Source organism: Coturnix japonica, chromosome 10 (genome assembly GCF_001577835.2).
Source record: "Coturnix japonica isolate 7356 chromosome 10, Coturnix japonica 2.1, whole genome shotgun sequence".
NCBI lineage: Eukaryota > Metazoa > Chordata > Aves > Galliformes > Phasianidae > Coturnix > Coturnix japonica.
In genome coordinates, this window is record NC_029525.1 from 5715826 (window position 1) to 5736600 (window position 20775).

Consider the following 20775-nt stretch of genomic DNA (forward strand, 5'->3'; position numbering starts at 1 on the left):
GGAGCAGTAGCTTTGTTTGTTTGTTTGCATAACTGAATTGATACCTGCCTAGTTAATACAGCTTATCTTGAGGGGAAGGTTAGTTGAAATTTGGATGAGATTTTAATGTGACATTTGCTTTGTTAAGAAAATGAATGCTTGTAGGTTTGCCATTCTGTGATTTGTGTTATTGTTTTTCAATAAAGTCTGTAAGTGTATTGAGCACCTTGTTGTTGGCACTGTTAATTAGGTTAATCAAGTGAGAAAAATACTTCTGTAATTCAGAACCCAGTGAGGGATTTTCAGGTGACTTCCATTTGTTGATTTGTTTTATAGGGACTGCATGGCTCATGAGAAAAGCACAAAAGCAATAGATTGACTGATGCAGGTGTAACACAAAGCAAGGCAGAAGAAAACAACAGGTGGGTAAGTTCTCTGTTTTTCTCTTTGACCACCTTGCAGACTTGAGATGTGATTCTGGAGAGTTTTCTTCTGGGAAAGTTCCCTTGACTTCAAACAAAGTAAGATTTCAGGCTAGTATGGTGAAATACTCCATAGAGCTCAGCTTCTGGATCTCTTCTTTCCTAGGTCTGCAAGGCATAACTCCCATCTTAATTGTGCCTTGAGCTATATAACTTAACTTAAAGGATTAGGGCTTTAATAACTAACCTAATGAAAGGAGCCTGTACTCATGTGAGGCTGCAGTACTAGCCATGCAAGGTTCCCAGTCTGAGTCAGGTGCCTGTTATGTTTCCAATGGAGAGCTTGGAATGGGCTAATGCCACCTAAGGCAAAAGGGCTGAGAAATACTGGGAGTGTGTAGTGCTTAAGTGCTGTCCTTCTCTCTTCCTATCTCTACTGAAGGTACTTATGTTGTCTTTGTTTCAGACACCTTACAGAAAATAATTCAAAATTAATTGGGGAAAATTAGAATGACTGCTTAAACTTATGCTTGTATTACTGGTGAAACTGAGCCTTAACTACAAGGCATATTTACATATATAATGTAAAGCCTCGCCAATTGAAATACATGGTGCTATTTCATCTAAGGGATGTTTTTGTTAAAACCAAGCTCACCTTGCATGAAGCTGTATTCTTGCTTAGATGCCATATGTATGTATGTGTGCATGCCAGTTTCAGAATTAACTGCTACATGTGTCTGTGAGTGGAGTATAAATGAAGTATAAATGACCGGTGGGTTTGTTTGTCATTTGCAATTAGTGCCTATGTGGCCTTGAGCTGAGATGTCTCCTGAGTGCCAAACCCTCTGCTCAGGCCCACTATTCTATAATGCACCTTAACTTGCTTCTCTGAATCCTTCTATAGGGAAAGACTCTTAGATGACTAGACCTGTGAATTATCTTAATTTCTCCTTTATAAGCTTCTGAATGATGATAAAAGTTTCTTATTTTCCAAAATCCCTCAGTTCTGGCTTTAATACCATAATGTTTTGTCGTCCTCACCGGATATGAAGTTACTACCTTGCTATAGTGCAGATGACTGCACTCTTAGCCCCTTTGTTTGGAACTTGCCTTAAATCCTCATTTGGTTCTCTATGAGCACAATGAGGACTATTTCAGGGCCAGTGACAAGTAGGAAGAGCTTCATAGATGTCATTAAACATATGAGTTGTTTGTCCTCTACTTGGGTTTAAGACCTTATATGTCAAACCACTAATTTCGTATTTGTGGAGTTTTCCTGATAGTTATGCTTTATTGTGAGCCATGTCACAGGTGTTGGAGGGTCTGGTGGTTCTGACCCTCCCAGACTTTCACTGCAGGCCACAGAGGGACTCGTGCTTAACAAATGCTCTGTATTTTTGCCTTGGTTGATGAATTTGCCCTAACAACTGCAATCCATAAGACGTATGTTGACTTAGCGAAATAATGTGTGATTTCCCTAAGCATTTCCTGCCTGCCCAGAGCCTTTCCGGAGCTGCCAGTTCATGTAGATATGCAGCCTGCCTGCCTTAGCTTGACAAGAACAGCAGTGACATCAGGTGACAGTAGAGCCTCGAGGACAGAATGATGCCCAATTCCTTCCTCTCTTTTCCTCATTATGTTTTGAATTTAATATGGTGCTGGAGTCAGCACAGCCAGGGCAACTTAATGAACATAAATAATCAGTTTGCCACTAGATAGTTTGCTGAAACAGAGCACAGAGATATAAATTGTGGGCCCAAATGATCCCAGAATTAATTAGGAGATCTAGTGCCCCAGAGCTGTGCTCTGCCTCATGATGTAAATATCCTTGGCTCTTCCTCATCTTCCTTTATTCTGGGTTAAAAACTAATACAAATTAATAGTGATAACATTACATTATCCATTGTTGGCTTTCTTGGTTCATGATAACTGGAAGCCCCAAGTGTTACCTTGTGGTTGGGTTTGTTTGTTTTTTGGGTTCTTTTTGCTGCTGATGTGACAAGATACCAGGAGACCATACCAGAGACCAACTATCACTTTTATTTTGCAACGTGAAACATTATACGTGCAAAGAGGTAAGCAAGCAGCTTACTGTATGCTGTGAGCTGCCACATTCAATTTAGTGAGATTAATCTCTGAAAGGAAAGCATGTGTGGAATTGGGTCACAGTGCTCCACATACTCAAAACTGTACAAAACACAAAGTGGTCAGTTTTCACCCGTGCAATCTTTATGACCTGAATAGGGTTTATTAGTTGTTGTAGTGAACAAGTTAGCATCTATCTTTTAAGAATGTGACAGTAGCATAAAATATTTAACTTCTGTTGTTTTCAGCTACCTGTATTTTGAATGCTCTACTTTGTTACACCTTTTTAGAATGTCCTGGCTTATGTATTACAAAAGGTGCTTGCAACATACTGGAATTGCAAATCTCAGACCTAGGGAACAAGAAAGGAGTATGGGACTACAAAGGAATCAACTGTTATGTATGCAGGTGTGTATATTGTAACATCTGTAGCTGTTGAACCCTTTAAGTTTTAGCAGCAAATGGAGCATCCTCTGTAGCTGCTTTAGCTGCCCACAGAAGTGCCAATGCAGCAAAAGAGCAGGGCTGTGTAGTGACAGGGAGTCCCAGCCTCAGGATATTGCCTCACCTACGAGGCTGTTCTGACTGTGTATATTGATGCCAGATGTGAGTACAGATCTCTTGTCTTAATGTGTTGTAGATGACTTCGTTTGTGGTGTTTTGCCAATGCCCCTCAGGAGGGGAGGCAGTGCTGGGATAAGAATCCTGCATGTCAGCAGCTGCACCTGAGATGACCTGTTTGAAATGCATGTTGATCTTTGTATGATTTTGAGATCCTGTATTTGAGAAGAACTGCCAGGAAATTTCATCTGCCTTTACCTTACCTTTTAATGCTGGGTGTTGAGCTAAGTTTTGCTGGCAGAAATAATAACAAAGGACCTTGGTTTCCACCTGGCGTGGAAAGGATCACACCCATCTCCCTCAGAATTCTACTTAATGGAATGTCAGTCTTTAATGAAACTTTGGAAGGTTCCAAAAGTCTTTGGAATGTACTTTTTTTTGGTTCTCCAAATGCGTAATATTTTGTAAATTGAGGTGAGCCTGCAAGCAGTGGCATTATTAGGGATCACCCCAGGATAGCCAGCACCTTCCTTTACTTGACAGGAGTAATGGTGACACCCAGTGGCCAGTTTAGTGGAGGACTTGTGCTGCATTTCTGTGTTCCTTTGAAATTGCCTCTAGATTTCTTATGCCGCAGAGAAGGTCACAGGAGGAACACCTCTGTGCATAGGGGGGCTTAATCTGTTTTGCATGTCTCTTAGTAGACACTTCTGTAATTGCAGCGTGTGTCTTCTGAGCACTTTAATTTGAAGATAAGGAGAGCATTCTCTGTTGCTCGCTGCCAACAGAGAAGTGTAGTAACTGAGACAAGGTTGGTTTAGTTTGGCTTGGTGTAACATGAGTGTGCTGCTGTATGTTATCTTTCATACTGGTTTTCTCTAGTGTCAAAATCACGTTATGTGATTACTAAATATCAATGATATCCAACTGTGCTACATAAACGGTTGGGTATTGAAGCCAAGATTGTCCTTGTAACTTTTATTGGCATCACTACCTTGCCTAATGAGTGTAAGTAACACAGTTCTTCTGTCATTATTGACAGTTCATTTTCCAGTGAGTTCTGGATGCACAGTGCCATAGTTTCACTGTGGTTTCACATGAGGAAGAGGCACGTGCTCCAGTTAGAAAGTTTTTCTGATTAGAAAGCCATCTGATTTCAGAAACATTCTTGGAAATGCAGCTCTTGCATTTCGACCACAAAGATATTTCAACATTTGAAGTTGTACATTGCAGCAGTTCCTATCTGTTCTCTTAATCTCATGCTGCTGGAAGCTGTTATACTGAGAATGATACGTGGCTTTAGATTTATGGAACAGGGACACCCTACAATAGCATGGTTTGGAGTTGCAGATACCCCTGTTTTTCTGCTTTTGTAAACACTTCCATAAGGAGAGCTCAGTCAACTCAGAAGAATGTAGTTTTATAGCTGCCTCCTATGCTTTGTGTGCTCCAGAAAGAAGTGAGTGAGATATGAATTGCTGTCTGAGCTCCTCTACTGAGCTTTTTGAGAACAGAATTTTTTGAGAGGGGGATTTTCCTTCAGGGACCAGACATAGACCTGCTGATTCAAATTCTCATGCTGGTTTGGAGGGGCTTAGCAGATCTTTGGGTTTCCTGGTTTTCCTTATTCTTTGTTCAAATGCCATGTATCCCCTAGGAAAAAAAATGTTGCACACCTTTGCACCACCACTGAATTTCTATTAAATGAAAGGCCGGGAGGGGGAAAAGATCTGCTTCTCTGTATAATGAGTTTTGATATTGCTTAAGCTTTATAGTAAGCACAAATTATGAAGACCCTCCAGTCTTATCCTGCAATTCAGGCAGTAATGGCATCATAGCCAAGCATGTGGAACAAAACCAATCTCCAGCATAACATATTTGAGTTCATCAAAGGAGCAGGAGTGAAGGAGTTTTCCCTGCAGGGTCACAGCGATTCAATATAACCGTGAATCACACAAGATTTTATAAGAGAAACATTTTATTAAATCCATATATAACTGTTTATCTGTTTCCCTGTATGCTTTTCTTTTTGTATTGTACAATACTCTCTAGGGTACAGATTTGCAACTACAGAAGAAAAAGTGTTGAGTTTTTGTTCCATTTCTTCTTGCTTCTTCATATGACCAGGGTTTTTGTTAATCTTACAGAACACCAGGGATAGTGCTGCCTTTGCACCTGGCTAAATATTTAAGAGTAGAGAAGAACACAGCTACAAAGAAAGAATTAATTTTTAGACAATTCCCAAGACACATCTGTGGGAATTTCACTGTCTTCCTTTAGTGAACCGGGCTTCCCTTTTAGCTGCTGTAGTAAATACACTTCACAGCACATGGGTGATACAGAGCAGGAATAACAGAGGCAGTATGGTTATCAGAGAGCACTGGAAGTCAAGAGTTGCAAAAATGTCAGGTATCTTTGCATTAAAATACTTTCAACTATGTAGAAAGTAGATATAAATTTAGGCAGCAAACTTGTAAAGATTAGTGCACATTTTCCTGATTTTGATTTATTCATTTTTTTTCACAGTATACTGTCCTAGTGAAAATAACAGGAATGTTTTTAGAGCGTTTCTTTATTTTAATGCAGTTAAGTCTGTGGGCCATAGTTTATGTTGCGGAAGTAGATAAACACTTGCCAATGATTGTCCAAATAAGAGTCTGGTTTTGCAGTATTAGCCAGAAAGAAAATCAGTCCATACAGACAGTGGAAAGACATCCTACCAACCCACACAAGTTAGCAGTAATGATTGTGTAAGTTAAGAGCATTTTTGTACATGGATTACTATGAGCTGTATAAGTTAATAGGATGCCAGGTGAAGCCTTTTGTGAGTGTTTAATCCTGCATGACTTGAAAAGATGGAAAATGGAGCTGTGGCTGATAAAATCAAATCAAAATATATACAATATATACTTTCCCATGTAGGTTAATATTTTGTATGGGTGCTTATTTTCAGTATGAAATCTGTTATGGGAATGAAAATAGGCACCGTTATTATTTGGAGACACCATGAACTTGGTTACCAAACCTACTAACTTAAAATCTACTTAAATTTGAAGAATTAGCTGTTGAACTTCCGAGAAATGTCTAATCTGATCATAAACTGCATTTTATTTTACATCACATTCTCCAGACTGTTAGATTATCACTTTTTCTCTTTTGTTTTCAGACCTTTCAAAGCTTTTATCAGTAAAATGAAACAAGTCACAAGAACGCATGCCCAAGTAAAAAATACTGTTATATATAAATATTTTGTCTCGTCTCAAGTCCACTTGGTTATTCATCTAAAAAGGTCACAATACTGAAGACCACAAGTTGTTTCTTACATTGTTCATGAATCATTTTTAGTCTACAACTACATTTATATAATGCTATTTAGTTCACACACACGCGCACACGCAGGATATTTGCACAACTAAACAAAAGGTGTTTTGAAAATTGATCTGTTTGATGCCAGTTCTGTCTCACGAGGAGTCAATGTCCTGTAATGGTAGAGAAGGTCACTGCAAAAATAGCCATCAACTTCAAAGACAGTCATGTGTACCAAGGTGGAGGGCCTTGCCAAACTGATATAAACAAGTGATATCAACTTGGTTTGGTTTTTTGTGCCGTTTTGTTTTTAAATAAAGAGGGGGGGAAAAAAAAGCAGGGGTGCAGATGCTTATATATATATAAGCATGTAATTGCCTGATCAAGCCTTCACAACTGGGGAGCACTGAAATGCTGCTAGCAAATTAGGTGCCAGCTTCGCCAATATATTACTCCAGTTTTACAGTTGGTAATCTCCTGAGAGTAGCTAGAGTAGTGCAGTGGCAAATCAGCACCTCAGCCCATAAAAGCTTCTTGTCAATTGGTCTATTAAAAGCTTGCATTTACCACTTAAAGTAAACATACAGACTTGTGCAACAGCAGCATGTCCTTCAGTACATGCATTTAATTTGGATTATAGACTGGAACAAGGCTATATTCTGCCTATTCAGACAAGTAGGTGTTCATCTCAGTCAAAGTCTTGCAGTCATGGTCCAGTCTCTGCCCACATTGGAACCTCCTGCTTCATTTGGTGGATCTGCTTCTGTAGTTCATCTCTGTCAAGTTTCATTTTTGCTTCTAGAACTTGCCGTAGAGATCCAATGCTCTCATAGATAGCTGCAAACCCTAATTGCAGATGAGAGATAAGTTAGTTTGTAAACTAAAGCAATAGTAATATGGCATAGTTGATAACAGAATATTCCTCCTATCACAATATTCAGTTTTCCACTGGGAAGATGGCAAATGTTCTGAAGAAAAATAGGACTTTTATTATGCTGGCAAACTAAAGGCAAAATCCCCCTGATCACAGCCAAACTGCCAGTGTAGGCTTGGGGAATTCTAAGCTAATAAGATGTCACCTCCTGATACTGAGAGTTTCACACTTAATGAAAATCCTCTTAAATGCCACAGATGCAGCCCAGTGTCTTTAAACTACTTTGGTACGAGCTCAGACGTTTTGTACAATATTAAAGGTCAACATTACCACAATTCAGAATGAAGATCTTGTTTAATTATGGCCCTACCAGCATTAACTTCAGCTTTCATTTCTTTTATATCTTCATTAATCTCATTTTGAAGTTTGCCAATACGAATATTTATCTTTTCTTCAGACTGTTGTGTTTCATGTGCTTCCGTGGTGATCTTCTGTATTTCTTCTATTTTGTTGATTTTCTCTGACATTTGGTTGAATTTCATCTCTATGGCTCTTTCACTCATTTCCTGGAGCCAGGGGAAATAATTTTAATGATTTAGCATGCATAGAAAGTGAGCGGCCTTTCCCAGATATGCAGTAGGTGTTGACTAATAGCCTTATGTGGAATTTAAAGGCGTAAGGAATTAAAATTTATTTCAGAAAGCATACTGATGTACTGAAAGTGGTCAGATTTATATCAAGGCCCTCAGTCCATGGCAATGTTACACCAAACAGCGGTGGGAAGAGAGTTCTGCAGATGTTGGTGAGGTCTGAAAGTCTCACTCAAAATAACATCCCTGTAACTTCCAATGCTTTTGAACACTTCCTGAGAAGTATTTCTGGGACATGTGAATGAAACTTACTGTGTTTTCCTTGAAAGTCAGTGAGAGTTGGTCAAGTTTTTGCACAAGCTCTTTTTCGATCCTCTCGTGTTCCTGTTCCAACCAGCTGCGTGCAGACAAAATCTGGCTGCTGAGTTCTTCAATGGCATTTTTTAATCTGAGAGCATAATGCAATTTAGGAGGTTATAAGAGTCATTTCAGTCACTCAGCAGTGATTTTTTTGATGAGAAGAAGAGATATAATGTCAGTGCATTCTCAACACCATGTTAAGGTGAATCCTCAAAGCTTAGGGCTACTAAATTGATAAGGCAACACTGTTTGGGAAATTAAAGGAGGAAACTAACAAAATAGCAGTTATTTATGAGGCGTCACAACATTTTGACATACATTAGATGCAAATTCTTTGTAGCACTGAAAATGGAATGCAATCATCTTCACAGACCTCAGATCTGAACAAAGATCTGACAACCACTTATATAACTGGCAATGCCAGTTCATACAGCCCTGCTTGCATTGCCTCGTCTCCCTCACATTTATGCAATCCAATCAGGCACACTTGTGTTCCAGTGAACGTTTGCAATCTGGAGCTGCTCTGCCATCTGGTTTGCAAATAGCCATAGTGCTGTAGCTCATGGGATGCCACGCGGGTGGCAATCAGCAGGCAGAAGGAAGGAAAGGCTGAATGAGGCACGAGGAGAGGAGCTGGTATCTGAGTCAAACATAGCCCCAGACAGAGCCTGGCAGTAACACAGTGGCTTTTCTTTACTAATTTGAGCTCTCTCTTTGGAGTCACTTGAAAGCAAGAGCACTTGGTGAGCTCAGTGCTGAGCTTCCTTGCACACGTATGCGTGCAGACAGGTAAATGGAGCTGCAGAGCTGTTCCTTAGCGGAATCCTCACCAGCCAGACTCAGAAAAGATCCCATCTCCCTTCTCACTTCCATCTCCCCGGCCCTGCCGACCTCCTCCCCTCCTCCCGCTCCTCGGCCCCGCTCCGCTCACTCACTTGGTGTCCAGCAGGTGGAGCTGCTGCGCGCTCTCCTTGTAGGCCAGCTTCAGCTTGGCTTCCTGCTGCGCCACCGCCTGCTCCACGCGGCTCAGCAGGTGCGACACCTGCAACACAGCGATACCCAATACGTTACCAATACGTTAATATAGCTGTGTAGCAGTACTCCATCTAAGGACTGTGCATATATAAAGCACTGAATCATCAAGATTGGAAAAGGCCTCTGAGATCATCCAGCCCATCCATCCATCCTCCACCGATATTTCCCCACTAAATCATGCCCCTTTTTACCTCCGTGCCCCCCCAGGATCCTCCCCCCATCTTTGAATCTGTGATCTCCTGGGCAGGAAAGTAATTCACAGTAACTGTATCTGTTTGAGTTAGACTACAGCTTCACGGTACCTGTATTTCTGTCTCTTTGATTTTAGATTCTAAGATCAGCTTAGAGGTGTGTTGGTCTTTAGTTAAGCTCTGAAGTCTTTCGTATGTGATTTTATGCTCTGCAGACAGTCTGGCTAGCCCGGCATCACACCTGTTTGAATAGATAAATACCAAAGCAACGGTTGAGCAGAATGTAAGGCCCAGGCTTTTAAAATCACCCATTTAACATTAGGCATTTCTATGAAAGTACTGGCTGTCCAGCAAAACATTGTCTTATGAGGCTGTAAAAATGATGATGCATCTCGCCCTATCAGCAAGCTGCTCCTAAGTGAGAATAGGTCCCAAATACTTCATCACATTCCTGCTGTACTATGGTTCATTTGGCACTGACGTGTAAATTGTGTTGTTATCAGAGTTGGGGAAGTCACATTAGAACTTCCAACGTGCAGGATTTCAATACCTCAGTGCTTTTGCTGTTCTCCAGCAGGTATCTGCTATGGTGTGCATGATTTGCCCTATATAGTTAGAGGTCTACATAATTATGATGATCATTTTTCCATTATTGTAGCTGTGTTCCACTAAGCCTTACATTCTTATTTCTGTTTGCCAAATAACAGTACACAATATACAGAGTAAACCATGTCAGGAAAGTTATGGTTTAACTGGCAGCCTCTATTTGGGTAAGGCTGCCATTTAAAGCTATTTCGTCTTGCTAAAGACTGCAAAATGCAGTACTGGCACATAATAATTACTGTTTCCTTTCTATATCTTGGAACATTTCTCAGTGCTGTAACATTTTCACAACAAATGTGCTATGGAATACATGCATTTCCTACCGCAGTTCAAAAATACTTTTGTCAGGGGGATTTCATCTACAATAATACAGTAAGGACATAAACTGCAATGTAAAATAGAAGTGCAGTAATTTCAGGAGTGAGACTCCTGCGGAGTATGAGTCACGTATATTTATAACCACCAAAGTTAGTAAAATTGATCTATGAAACTGGTGGGGAACAGACAGTGGTTATAATTTGAGAGGGGGAAGGCAGTAAATGGGACAAACAAAATGGTTAAATCATTACACAAAGCCATGACATGTTTTAACTTCTCTGAAGTTACATTTCAGTTGGAAAGCTTTCGCTTCAAAATGTGTTCTCATCACCTCAGTTATAGTTGTTATAGTTGCTGTAAGTATGATGGTATCAGATCAAAATCTAACAATTAAAGCAAAATATCACAAGTTATAAAACCTGTGGAAAGTAACCTATAGTTTGGTAATTCAGCATAGTGAGACCAATTAGTAGTATCTGCAAGAAGAGCAGCTTAGGTTTATACAGTAGTAAATTCTAGGTCTTACAATCAGGCAGCTTCTTTAGAAAGGCAAGAAAAGCCAAATGTCTATTCCCCAGAAGCCTGCAATCTCTGGGCACCAACAGCAGAGCTATAGACTGCATAGCTGGCCCTGGTGGGCCAGGCCCACCCTCCTTCTGAGCTCTGCACACTGCAGCTGGCATAGTGCAGCAGGGTTTTTGCTCACAAGGAACTTATATGCAGTGCATCCCAGATGCATCAGCTCATCTTCTGCTCAGTGTAGGAAAATCTGCCTACATGCTATAAGTCTAGGGTGTCTGAAATGAATCATATCTACAGTGTATGTAAAAATTGACTATATATGCAGAATAGGCCCAATGTGAACATGCATAACTGCCATCTGTCTGGTATCTGGTATCAGGCAGCCTCTAGAGACACCAACTTCTGTTCTGACCAGACTGCTGTATCCGTTCTTTCCATGCAAATGGTCCTAGTCCACAAGACATCATGTAAAGAAGTGAGAAGGCAGCACTCGCAGGTTTAATGATCTTTTATCACTAAAATAGGCATGGCAAAGCTGTTTAATATAAAACTTGCAATCTCAAGGACAGAAGGCAAGAGTAATGGATTTATCGGCATCTACATAATTCTCTGCTCAGTGTGTCACTGCTTTTAATTAATAGAGGCGATTTCTGTCTTAATAGTAATGCTGATTCTTAAGAAAACGGACAGCGTCATTCACACTGAATGTAGTGATGCTGTACAAAATCATCAATGAATGATAATTAATGAGAAGTGGTCCAGAGACATGAGCTGCAGTGTAGATCCAGTTTGCTTCTACTAGAGATACTAGCTGGTTCTCTGCTGCAGGTGAGTTCAGCTGTGGGGTCTGCCCCAGCCACTCTCCTCCACAGCCATGGGCAGTGCAGTGTTGGAGCTGTGCCTCTGAACTGCACGTGCATGTAGGGATCCCTCTTCTCACAGCTGAAAGCTGCAACTCTCAATAGAGAATTGCTCACTGATATTGACACGTTACGGAACAGCTGGTGTTAGGAAATAAATAGTACTCTCTCATACTGAAGTTGAATAGGATTTTAGTATACATGTAATCACTGGAATTGAAATTTAGCCAGAATCCTGAGACTGACACTAAAATTCTTACAGGATCCGAAGGCTCAGATGTAGGTGATTTACCATCACTCAGCATATACAGACTGAGTCATGGCAGTTGTCCTTGTGTATACTTACATGCTTGTATATGTGAAGCTGTTGGAGTGGATTATCAGAGACTACTGGTGCTCTAGAACACCCCTCCAATGAAGAAATGCTGAGGGAGCTGGGCCTGTTCTTGAGAAGAAAAGGCTCTGGGGAGACCTCACTGTGACCTTCCGGTACTGGGGGGAACTTAGAAGAAGGAGGGAGACTGACTGTTTACACATAGTGATCAGACAAGGGGGGATCATTTCAAACAAAAAGAAGGGAGTGTGAGATTAGATACTAGGGGTGTTTTTCACTCAGAGAGTGGTGATGCACTGCATGCAACAGGCTGCCCAGAGGAGCTATGGGTGCCCCATCCCTGAAGGTGCCCATGGCCAGGTCGGATGGAGCCCTGGGCAGCTGGGCTGGTGGGTGGGCAGCCAGCCCACAGCAGGGGTTTGGAACTGGGTGGGCTTTAGGGTCCCTTCTAAACCACGCTATTGTACAATGCTAGCCTAGAGCAAGCTTGACTTACTTAAAGTTAAATTAGCCTGCTTTCACTACAGCCTGAGTTGAACTTAGCACCTTGGCTATGGTCAAGAAAAGGAGTTAGCTGGTGTGCAGTAACTTGGAAACCCACAGTAACTGGATCACGTGTCTAAGGTTTCACTCTTCTAATTAATCTGAAAGCTAGTAAGACTGAATGCTGAAGTAAAATTGCATTAGGTGAGTTTGGCTTATTTTGTATAACAGATATTGGGTTGTGTAATCAGAAAGTATTTATCACAGGGAAATTTTATGTTAGATATCTGTATAGCACTACAAACTCTAATCTTGATTATGATTTCCAGATATAACATAATCATTAATTACAGGAACACTAATGTATGAAGTAGAGTATGTTGGAAAATGAGGGTCTTCTCTCACAGACCACTGCTTTAAATTGATATATGGTAAAGCAAAGCTTATTTTCTTCTCCATATAGGGAAAATAAAGAGCATAATACTGAATAGGAGCTAACGGTTAAAGACAATAAATAAATTATCTTATGGTGATGAATAAAATAAGTCCACGTTCATTGCTCAGTCTGATATAAGGGAAATTGACAGAATCTCTTAAAACAGTCAGATAAATTGTAACTCAGGCAGAATGATAGGGAGTTGCCCTAAGTAAATAAAGGAAGAAGTCTTGGCAAAGACTGCTAGTTGACTGCTGCTCTCAGTACCAGGTGCTCAGCCATGCAGGGCCATGGTGAAGCTCATGCTGGCACATGTTTATTTATGTGAATTCACTTACTGAAACCAAAGATGCTGTATTTTGCTTCATAAGCTATCAGCAACTGCATCGCTCCACATAAAGGCCTGTCTTGGGTCACTTGGTATTAAAAAAAAGGGTGGGGGGGGGGGGGGGGAAGGGGAAAGGATATGTCATGTCCATCCTTGTGTCACAAGGATGTTCAGAGGGCTGGATAACTCCTCCTATGAGGAAAGTCTGAGAAAGGAAGTTGTTCAGCCTGGAGAAGGGAAGGCTCCAGGCAGACATCATAGCAGCCTTCCAGTACCTAAAGAGGCCTATGGGAGAGCTGGGAAGTATGGTGATAGGATAAGGAGTAATAGCTTTAAACTTAGAATAGAATGCATGCAGATGAAAAATACAGAAGAAATTCTTCCCAGTGAGGATGAAGTGCTGGCAGTGCTGCCCAGAGAAGCTGTGGGTGCTCAGAGCCAGGTTGGATGGGCAGCTGAGCTGGTGGTTGGTGTCCCTGCCCATGTCAGGGGTTGGAGCTAAGTGATATTTAAGGTCCTTTCCACCCAAAGCCATTTTGTGATGATACCATGAAATTTCCCATTGAGTCATGCATGTATTTATATCAATTCTCATTTGACAATGAATGTTTATCTATTCCATTCATGTTTTATAAAGGATAACTTCAGTGAAACGTAACTTAAAAAAAAATTAAAAAATAAAAGGCACATAATAACTGTGTTAAGCCTCTCCTGAGTATTCTTTATAAAACAGGCCCAGAAGTTATTGTGGAAGCTTAAAAACAATTGAACAATTCAAGAGAAAACTTAAATTCAAGGAAAATCCCTCCCTGATGATTTGTGTAGGCTGCTATCACTAAATCAGCTGAAATACAGGAAAAAAGTTATCTGTACATTATAGATAATAGGTCAAACTCAGGACAAGGGTAATTCCAGTGAAGTTGTTAGCCAAGATATTCTAGGAGAGACTAGATCCCTTCTCTATAGCTGTGCTAACCCACTTTTTACATCACGCTTTACAGACACCAGGGCAAATGTTCTTTGTGCCATCACCAACGCATTTACAGTTCAGCCTGAAGTCTGTGTAATTGCACAGCTGTAACCTGGAGCTGGAAGCAGCCCTCAAACCTCTATTATTTTATAGCTCTCTGTTCTTTACATGTCAGGTGGCCTATATAGATTTTAATATGGTTAACCAGTAATTTCACGCGCATATTTCTACTTCTAAAATGTCTGCCAAAATGTGCAACTATTATATTCTTTACAAGTGCAGATTGTTCCATGCCTCCTTTACAGTAATTTTGCTAATTAGTCTCAAAGACAGACTGGCTGCAAAGACCGTCTAACCACAGTACTTGTAAAAACTGAACAAAATCCAAATTTAAATGGAATTTGAGGTCACTTGTTAAAAATTAATCTCAAGAATTAAGGGACATATTGTTAAGTTTAATATGTAATACTGAGATGCAAAGGATTACTTTCATTTTCTTGAAAACACCCAACAAAATTATCCTGGGAATTTTGCCAAAGCAGAATTCAGCCCATTAACATTGACATTCATACTTGAAGATTAAAGCAACATTAGTTAGTCCCAAAAATATACTTTCGTAATGACATTTACCTTGCTACTCTTCCACGAAGATCTCCTAAGCCAGAAAGCTGCCTCATTTCCAGGCTCTTTAGGGTAGAATTTGTTCCGTAGCTGAGATTGTCTCTGACGCGTATCTGTTCTTGCAGCATCTACAACGTATTCATATGCAAATACAAATTCAGTATGCTGCGGTTAATGTACATTTTAAATGTCACTCATAATTTTTCCAGTATTTCAGTAAAATCAGGGATCGTTTTATTATGACTTTAATAGAAGCTTTATCTCGTGCATGCTGATACAGGTACCTCCATGTTACTTCACATTTCTTATTCTGAAAGTCCTCACCATAACTTATCAAATAGAACTTTTCAGTGGAATGAAGATTTAACTATTAGCATTTGCCCATCATTTTTTTTCCCACCACACCCATGTTGTTCATCAGGCAGAGGCCGTGATTAGTCAGAAAAATGAGCAGTTGGGTTGGGTTGCTTGGTGTTGTCAGTGAGTCAAAGTGAAAGAAAGTTTAATAAAGACCTAAGGCATTTCCTAGTGTTTATACAGCACAGCCTTTGGACTAGAGTTGAGCTGGGTATTAGTGCCACGTTAATTCATTTTGCCAAGCTTTTCCAGGGTTGCTTTTCAAAGCAAGCTCATTAGTACCACAGAGGTTTCTGTGTTTACATGCTAATATCCTGTATTATTTTCATAGCCACTGGAGGAATTGCATAATTTGCAAACAGTTTTTACAGTTATAAAAACAATTTATGAGCTTACGGGATCTTTAGACCTTGCCTGAACTTTCTCATCCTGTGGTAAACTATTATTAAGTCAGAAGGACTGTGTAGCCAAAACAGTATTAGTCCAGTGAGAGATTCCTCACATACCTCAATGTCGCGGTTGAGCTGCCTCACGATGGCAGTTATGTTCCGGATGTGTTCCTCTAGGAGCTGCCTGGCTAACCGATCGCCCCCCCCTTTGTTCTGCATTCTGTGCAGAGTGGAAACAATGTCCTCCTTGATACGGAAGGCGTGTTCCACAAGCGCTGCCGTGGTTTTCTCATGGCTGAGGATTCTGTCCTCCAGCTGATCCACGAGGCTCGCAGATGCCAGCGGGACCGCTGTCAGCGCCTGGCTGTGCAGCGGGATGTTTCGAACCCGTCTGGTGGAGAAGAATGTTCAGATATGATTCGGGTCTGACACAAATCTCCAAAGCATCTTTCTGCTGAGACAGTATGAGATTATCTTAGTGGCAGCACTGGGGAGAAGCACCAAAGCACTTACAAAGGCTGGCTGCTACAGATGAATGGATGTTGTTTGCTGCTGCCTCTGTCCGTACAAAGGCAGGTCAGGCTCTTTTTCCTACAGTTTAGAGAAGCTTACAGAGACATAGGATCTTAAGAAGAGGACATTAGCATTATAAAGAGTTACAGTTTTGAACTATAATTTGATTAACAACCCAAACCCCAGACCCTCTTACTGAGTTTCAGAAGTAATGGTTTTTGTCTCTACAGTTTTCATCTTTATTCAGGCTTAATCAAAGCAGAAACTGTGGAAGGGAGATATAGCAAACCAGAACAAGATTAAAAAGAAGTAGCTTGTGTCCATGCCTTTATGCAGTCTGTACAGCTGCCCTGTAATAGCATACAGAAGCTTGTCCTCACATGAACAGGATGGGAGGATACACAGGTATAGAAACTGAGGAGAGACCAAAACTATGACAAGCTTTGCAGCCTCAGAAGTCACGTTTATTTTTATTCTTTAAAGCAAGCTTACATTTAAGTCTACGTTTTTCAGAAGAGTTCTGCACTCATTAGCTTCCATGAAATCAATGGGAGCTCATGGATGCTCAGAGCGAAAAGAAAAATAGACTGTGGATGCATGCAATCTTTCCCTGATGCTATGTTCTGTAAAGAGAAAGGAACATTTTCAGAAGCCTAAGTAGAAGTTACAAGTTCAACCCCACTTTGAAAGAGGAGATTTTTGTTCTTGTAACTCTGTTATTCACTGTGTATAGTCCACACCGATTCTGCTAATGAACCAGACTGACAATTTCCTTTCACCCTAATAACATTGGTAGAGATATATGAGGACAGTCAGCTCTGGCCATGAGCGTTCACGTTTTCTCTATAGTTAGAAGACTTTGCTTTAAGCACAGTATTTTTGGACTTCTATTCAGTTACAATTTAAAGAATTTAATTCAGGAAAGTTTAAGTAAAAGCTGAGTAAGGAATTGTGATCTAGGGCATGATTTGAAGGAGTCTACAGTATTTCAGCTTGTTTGCATATGAAATCCCAAAGATCCAAGCTACAGCATTACCATAAATAAACAATTAAGAGAGGAAGAGAGTCACATAATACTCCACAATATGAAGATCTTATTTTTTGCATTCCAGTTGTACCTTTCAGAATGGGCGAGAGTTGGGAAGATTGGGCTTCGTTGGGCCATTTTCTGGTCAATGATTTATGTCTGTTGAAAAAGTACACATTGAATTATTTAATGGTTTATATTTAGCACTGAAATAACTTAATGCTCCTGCCAAAGTGAACCTCCAAGTAAAGTTTAAGATTACACTGACAGGTCTGATCTTGGAGTTTAAATATTGCTTATAGAATAAATGCATGTAAAAATTGATATAAAGGAACAAAAGAATGGAAACAAAAACCTACTAAAAAGCTTCTATAGTGAAAGTGATACTCTTGCGAAGGGCAGGTCGACAGCTTTAAAACTGAAATCTGCTCAACCCACAGAACTGGTTTGGCAGGACAGAGACAAACTTCTTGTCCTAGTTCTGTCTGCTGGTCCCAGACACCATCAATCAGCAAATACAAAAGTGAGAAATGAGGGATTATAGTAATGCTTAAGAATGCATTGGCTAGAGAATGAAATGAAAATTCTTCATGGACAGCAAGTTACTGTGGGTAAGGAAACCTCAATAAGATGTTAGAGATCAGTGTAGATTAGCAAAACTTTTATTCATTTATTTTTCAAATCCAAATGTCCACACTTTATGTAGTTAATTCTTATGCAGTCAGACTATATATTCTGTTTTAATTTTTAGATGTAGCCAGCCAGACTGTGGCAGACGTTGCAGCAGAGCAGCTCTGTTAATAGCTTCAAAAAGACTTTTCAGGTATCTCACTGTGAGATCAGTACTGGAGCTTTGCTCCACCGCCAGAAATTACAATAATAAAAGCTTATAGACAAAAATCAAATGCAACTATTCTGCCCCAATACAAAGCAAATACTTCTTTTAAATGGTAAAGATGAAAGTCTGAGTCTATTGGAAGTCTGAGCCTAAATGCTTACTGAAAACTAAAGGCTTATGTGCAGAAAGAATTTTGCAGATGCTGATGCAAAATGTTGCACAAACAGAGCAGACAGGACAGGTTTATTGAGACAAAATCATACAGTTTTCATTGTAGAAAAGTATTAGAACTGTTCTCCAAGATCTCAAAATGCCAAGCGTGTTTGTGCTTCGGGAACTTACAAAAGCACTGCCTAAAAAGAGAGCAAACATTGCCACAGTATGTGTGCTCTATTTATAGCACAGTGCTTCAGAAACTACAAATTAGAAAAAAAAAAGCAGTTTGAGTAGAGGCTGAGCTGCTGAGCAGCAGGGGCACAACTGTAATTCAGAAGGTTTGATTTCAGTTCCTTGCTCATTCTCTGATCCTGATGACTTTGGATCAGTTATTTTCATGCCCAGCAATTCAGTTTCCCTTTATGGAAAACAGAGATTATAGCACCTACCTCTTCATTTAGGCTCTTGCATGCCTGTAAGTAGAAAGCCCTGTACGAGAGCGGGGTATCTTGGCGCTGGCTTCTGCATTCAGGATTCCGTGCACCACAGCGGCCCAGGCCCACAGTCTGTTCCTGCACACGATGCTCCCCAGGTGTTCAAGCAGTGCCTCAGTCCATGACAGCACCTGGCTGTCCCACGGGGTCACACAGCAGCCTGACAGCCCGAGCTGCCAGCTCTGAGCTCTGAGCTCCTCGTGCTCTGGGCCTCAGCACAACTCGGTGATCTTAATGCAGCTCAGGATTGGAACACAAAGCGATGAACGTGGGAATATCCCACTGATTTAGGCAGAGCTTCGCATATCACAGCACCGGATACTACCTAAAAAAAAGACAAAGATCAAATGTCGGGATCAAATGTACATCTAGTGATGTCCTGCTGAAACGCTCCCTATAAAAAAACAGCAAAGGTGGAAATCCACACTTCTAGCGCTTTCATCTTATGGCCTTTGGTACATATTGTGTACCAACTGACAACCACTTTTGGAGCACTGGAAGCACAGGATTGCACGAGGATGTCACTTTCTGCCAGACTGCCACTAGACAGGCAGCAGAATGTGGGTGTGGAGAAGCAGCACTGCACAGGTGGGCTTCCCAGTCTTTTGTCAATTTAAGCACATCTCACATGCTCAATTTAAGCACATCTCTCAGTATGTGCAGAAATCTCAGAGCCAATTGGCAGCTTCCTTGATCTGACCCAGCATCCCAAGGGGATGTACCAGGGTCTTGTTCAGCACTTGTACAGAAGTTTATTGCAGTTTGGAGGTACAGCAGTTAACAGTCCCACGGAGCTGTCAGGACTGATGCCACGTTTCTTCTCATGTCGCCTAATAAACAGCGAAACAAAGAAAAAATAAATGTTCTAACGTCTAGAACTGGAGGAGTGTGATTTCACACGGCTCCCAATTAAATGGTGCTAAACTGGGCTCAGCTTAGATACCAGCTGAAATACAGGTTTCAAGTGCACGGTTGTCACGCTGAACGGTGCCGTCTCCTGCTTCACAGTGCCGTGGCCATTTAAAGCTCCATACATGAATCCAGTACTTTTGGAGTGATTGAACTGCCGGATATTCCACATGCACTCATCACATCGACAAGCGAAAGGGCGGCTTTCCCCGTGCCGTGGGCAGGGAAGCGAAGCTCAGGGGCAGCGCTTGGCACCGGGCGCACGGGAAACGCAGCCAAGTGGGGTGAGCTCTGCGCCCAGAGCACAAACCGCTCCGGGGGCGGCTCCGTTGGGGGCGGCTCCGTTGGGGGCGGCCTCGCAGCGCGGAGCTTCGGCCGGGCCGTGCGGGGCGGGGCAGGGGCGGGGGCCGGGACCGGGACCGGCCCGCTCCGCCCTCGGCCGGGCGCTGGGCGTCGGGCGTTGACCCGGTGGGACGGTCCGCATCGCCGTCGGGCCGCGGGCGGAGCGGGGGCGGGCGGCTACTCCGAGGGGGCTCGGGCCCGGCGGGGCGGCACTCACCACTGCGGCGGGCGGGGGCTGCTCGCCTCTCCGCTGCGCCCCGCGGCCGGGAAGGTCCCGCTCCTCTCCGTGCTATGACCGCGACGCTCCGTGCCCGCCCCGGGCTCCCGTCCTGTCCGTCCGTCCGTCCGCCCGGTGCGGGAAGCGGCGCGGGCCCGACGCAGGCCGGGCTGCGGGAGCTGTCGCCGTTGCCAGGACGCCGTCACCATAGGAACGGAGCGGCGGGGGGCGCAACGCAGCCGTATTTATAGGCAGCGCCCGCCCCAGCCGCTCCCGCCCCTCCGGGGGCGCGCACAGCAGCGGGGCTCGCCATGAGCTGCTCGGCCCACGGCAGCGCTCGGGGCGGGGGGTTCCTCCGGAGCTGGGAAACGCGTCCTGGCATTTGGCTGCAGTGAAACTTCGTGTCCCACAGCAGGTGCTCTGTGCTGTGTGAGCCAGGAGGTGCCGCTGGAAAGGCAGAGCACGCACAAGGCGTGTCCGCAGCTCGGCTCTATTGCTGCTGCGGTGGACTTTGGCACGGCCGGCTTTGGGTAAACGCGGGCTGAGCGATCTGCGGCAGCACGGCATCCCCAGGCCTGGTCTGTATGGATGCAGCCCCTCAGGTCTGGTCTGTATGGATGCAGCCCCTCAGGTCTGGTCTGTATGGATGCAGCCC

The 20775-nt window shown here is 42.4% G+C and overlaps 1 protein-coding gene across 3 annotated transcripts; it reads right to left on the reverse strand.

Moving 5' to 3' along the window:
• Window positions 1-5560: 5560 nt before the first annotated feature.
• FAM81A (family with sequence similarity 81 member A) lies at window positions 5561-20338 on the reverse strand. 3 transcript variants are annotated; one of them, XM_015872408.2, is made up of 11 exons: window positions 20121-20338; window positions 18608-18977; window positions 17256-17323; window positions 16138-16215; window positions 15742-16015; window positions 14888-15006; window positions 9515-9644; window positions 9113-9219; window positions 8130-8265; window positions 7598-7793; window positions 5561-7199 (listed from the first exon to the last, which is right to left on the reverse strand). In XM_015872408.2, exons 3-11 carry the CDS (start codon window positions 17300-17302, stop codon window positions 7060-7062), a joined length of 1227 nt encoding a protein of 408 aa, XP_015727894.1. In that variant the 5' UTR covers window positions 17303-17323; window positions 18608-18977; window positions 20121-20338; the 3' UTR covers window positions 5561-7059. The 3 variants fall into 3 exon arrangements, with proteins under 3 accessions (XP_015727894.1, XP_015727893.1, XP_015727896.1); XM_015872407.2 differs by having other exon boundaries at window positions 16138-16231; XM_015872410.2 differs by lacking the exon at window positions 16138-16215 and having other exon boundaries at window positions 20121-20337.
• Between the last annotated feature and the right edge of the window lie 437 nt (window positions 20339-20775).

Excerpts from the sequence above, each read along its gene's own strand:
- FAM81A (XM_015872407.2), bottom strand. Across the intron at positions 8,266-9,112 it reads CTCCACCTGCTGGACACCAA|ATTAAAAAATGCCATTGAAG; the intron begins GTGAGTGAGCGG and ends TTATGCTCTCAG. Across the intron at positions 7,200-7,597 it reads GAAAGCTGAAGTTAATGCTG|GGTTTGCAGCTATCTATGAG; the intron begins GTAGGGCCATAA and ends ATCTGCAATTAG.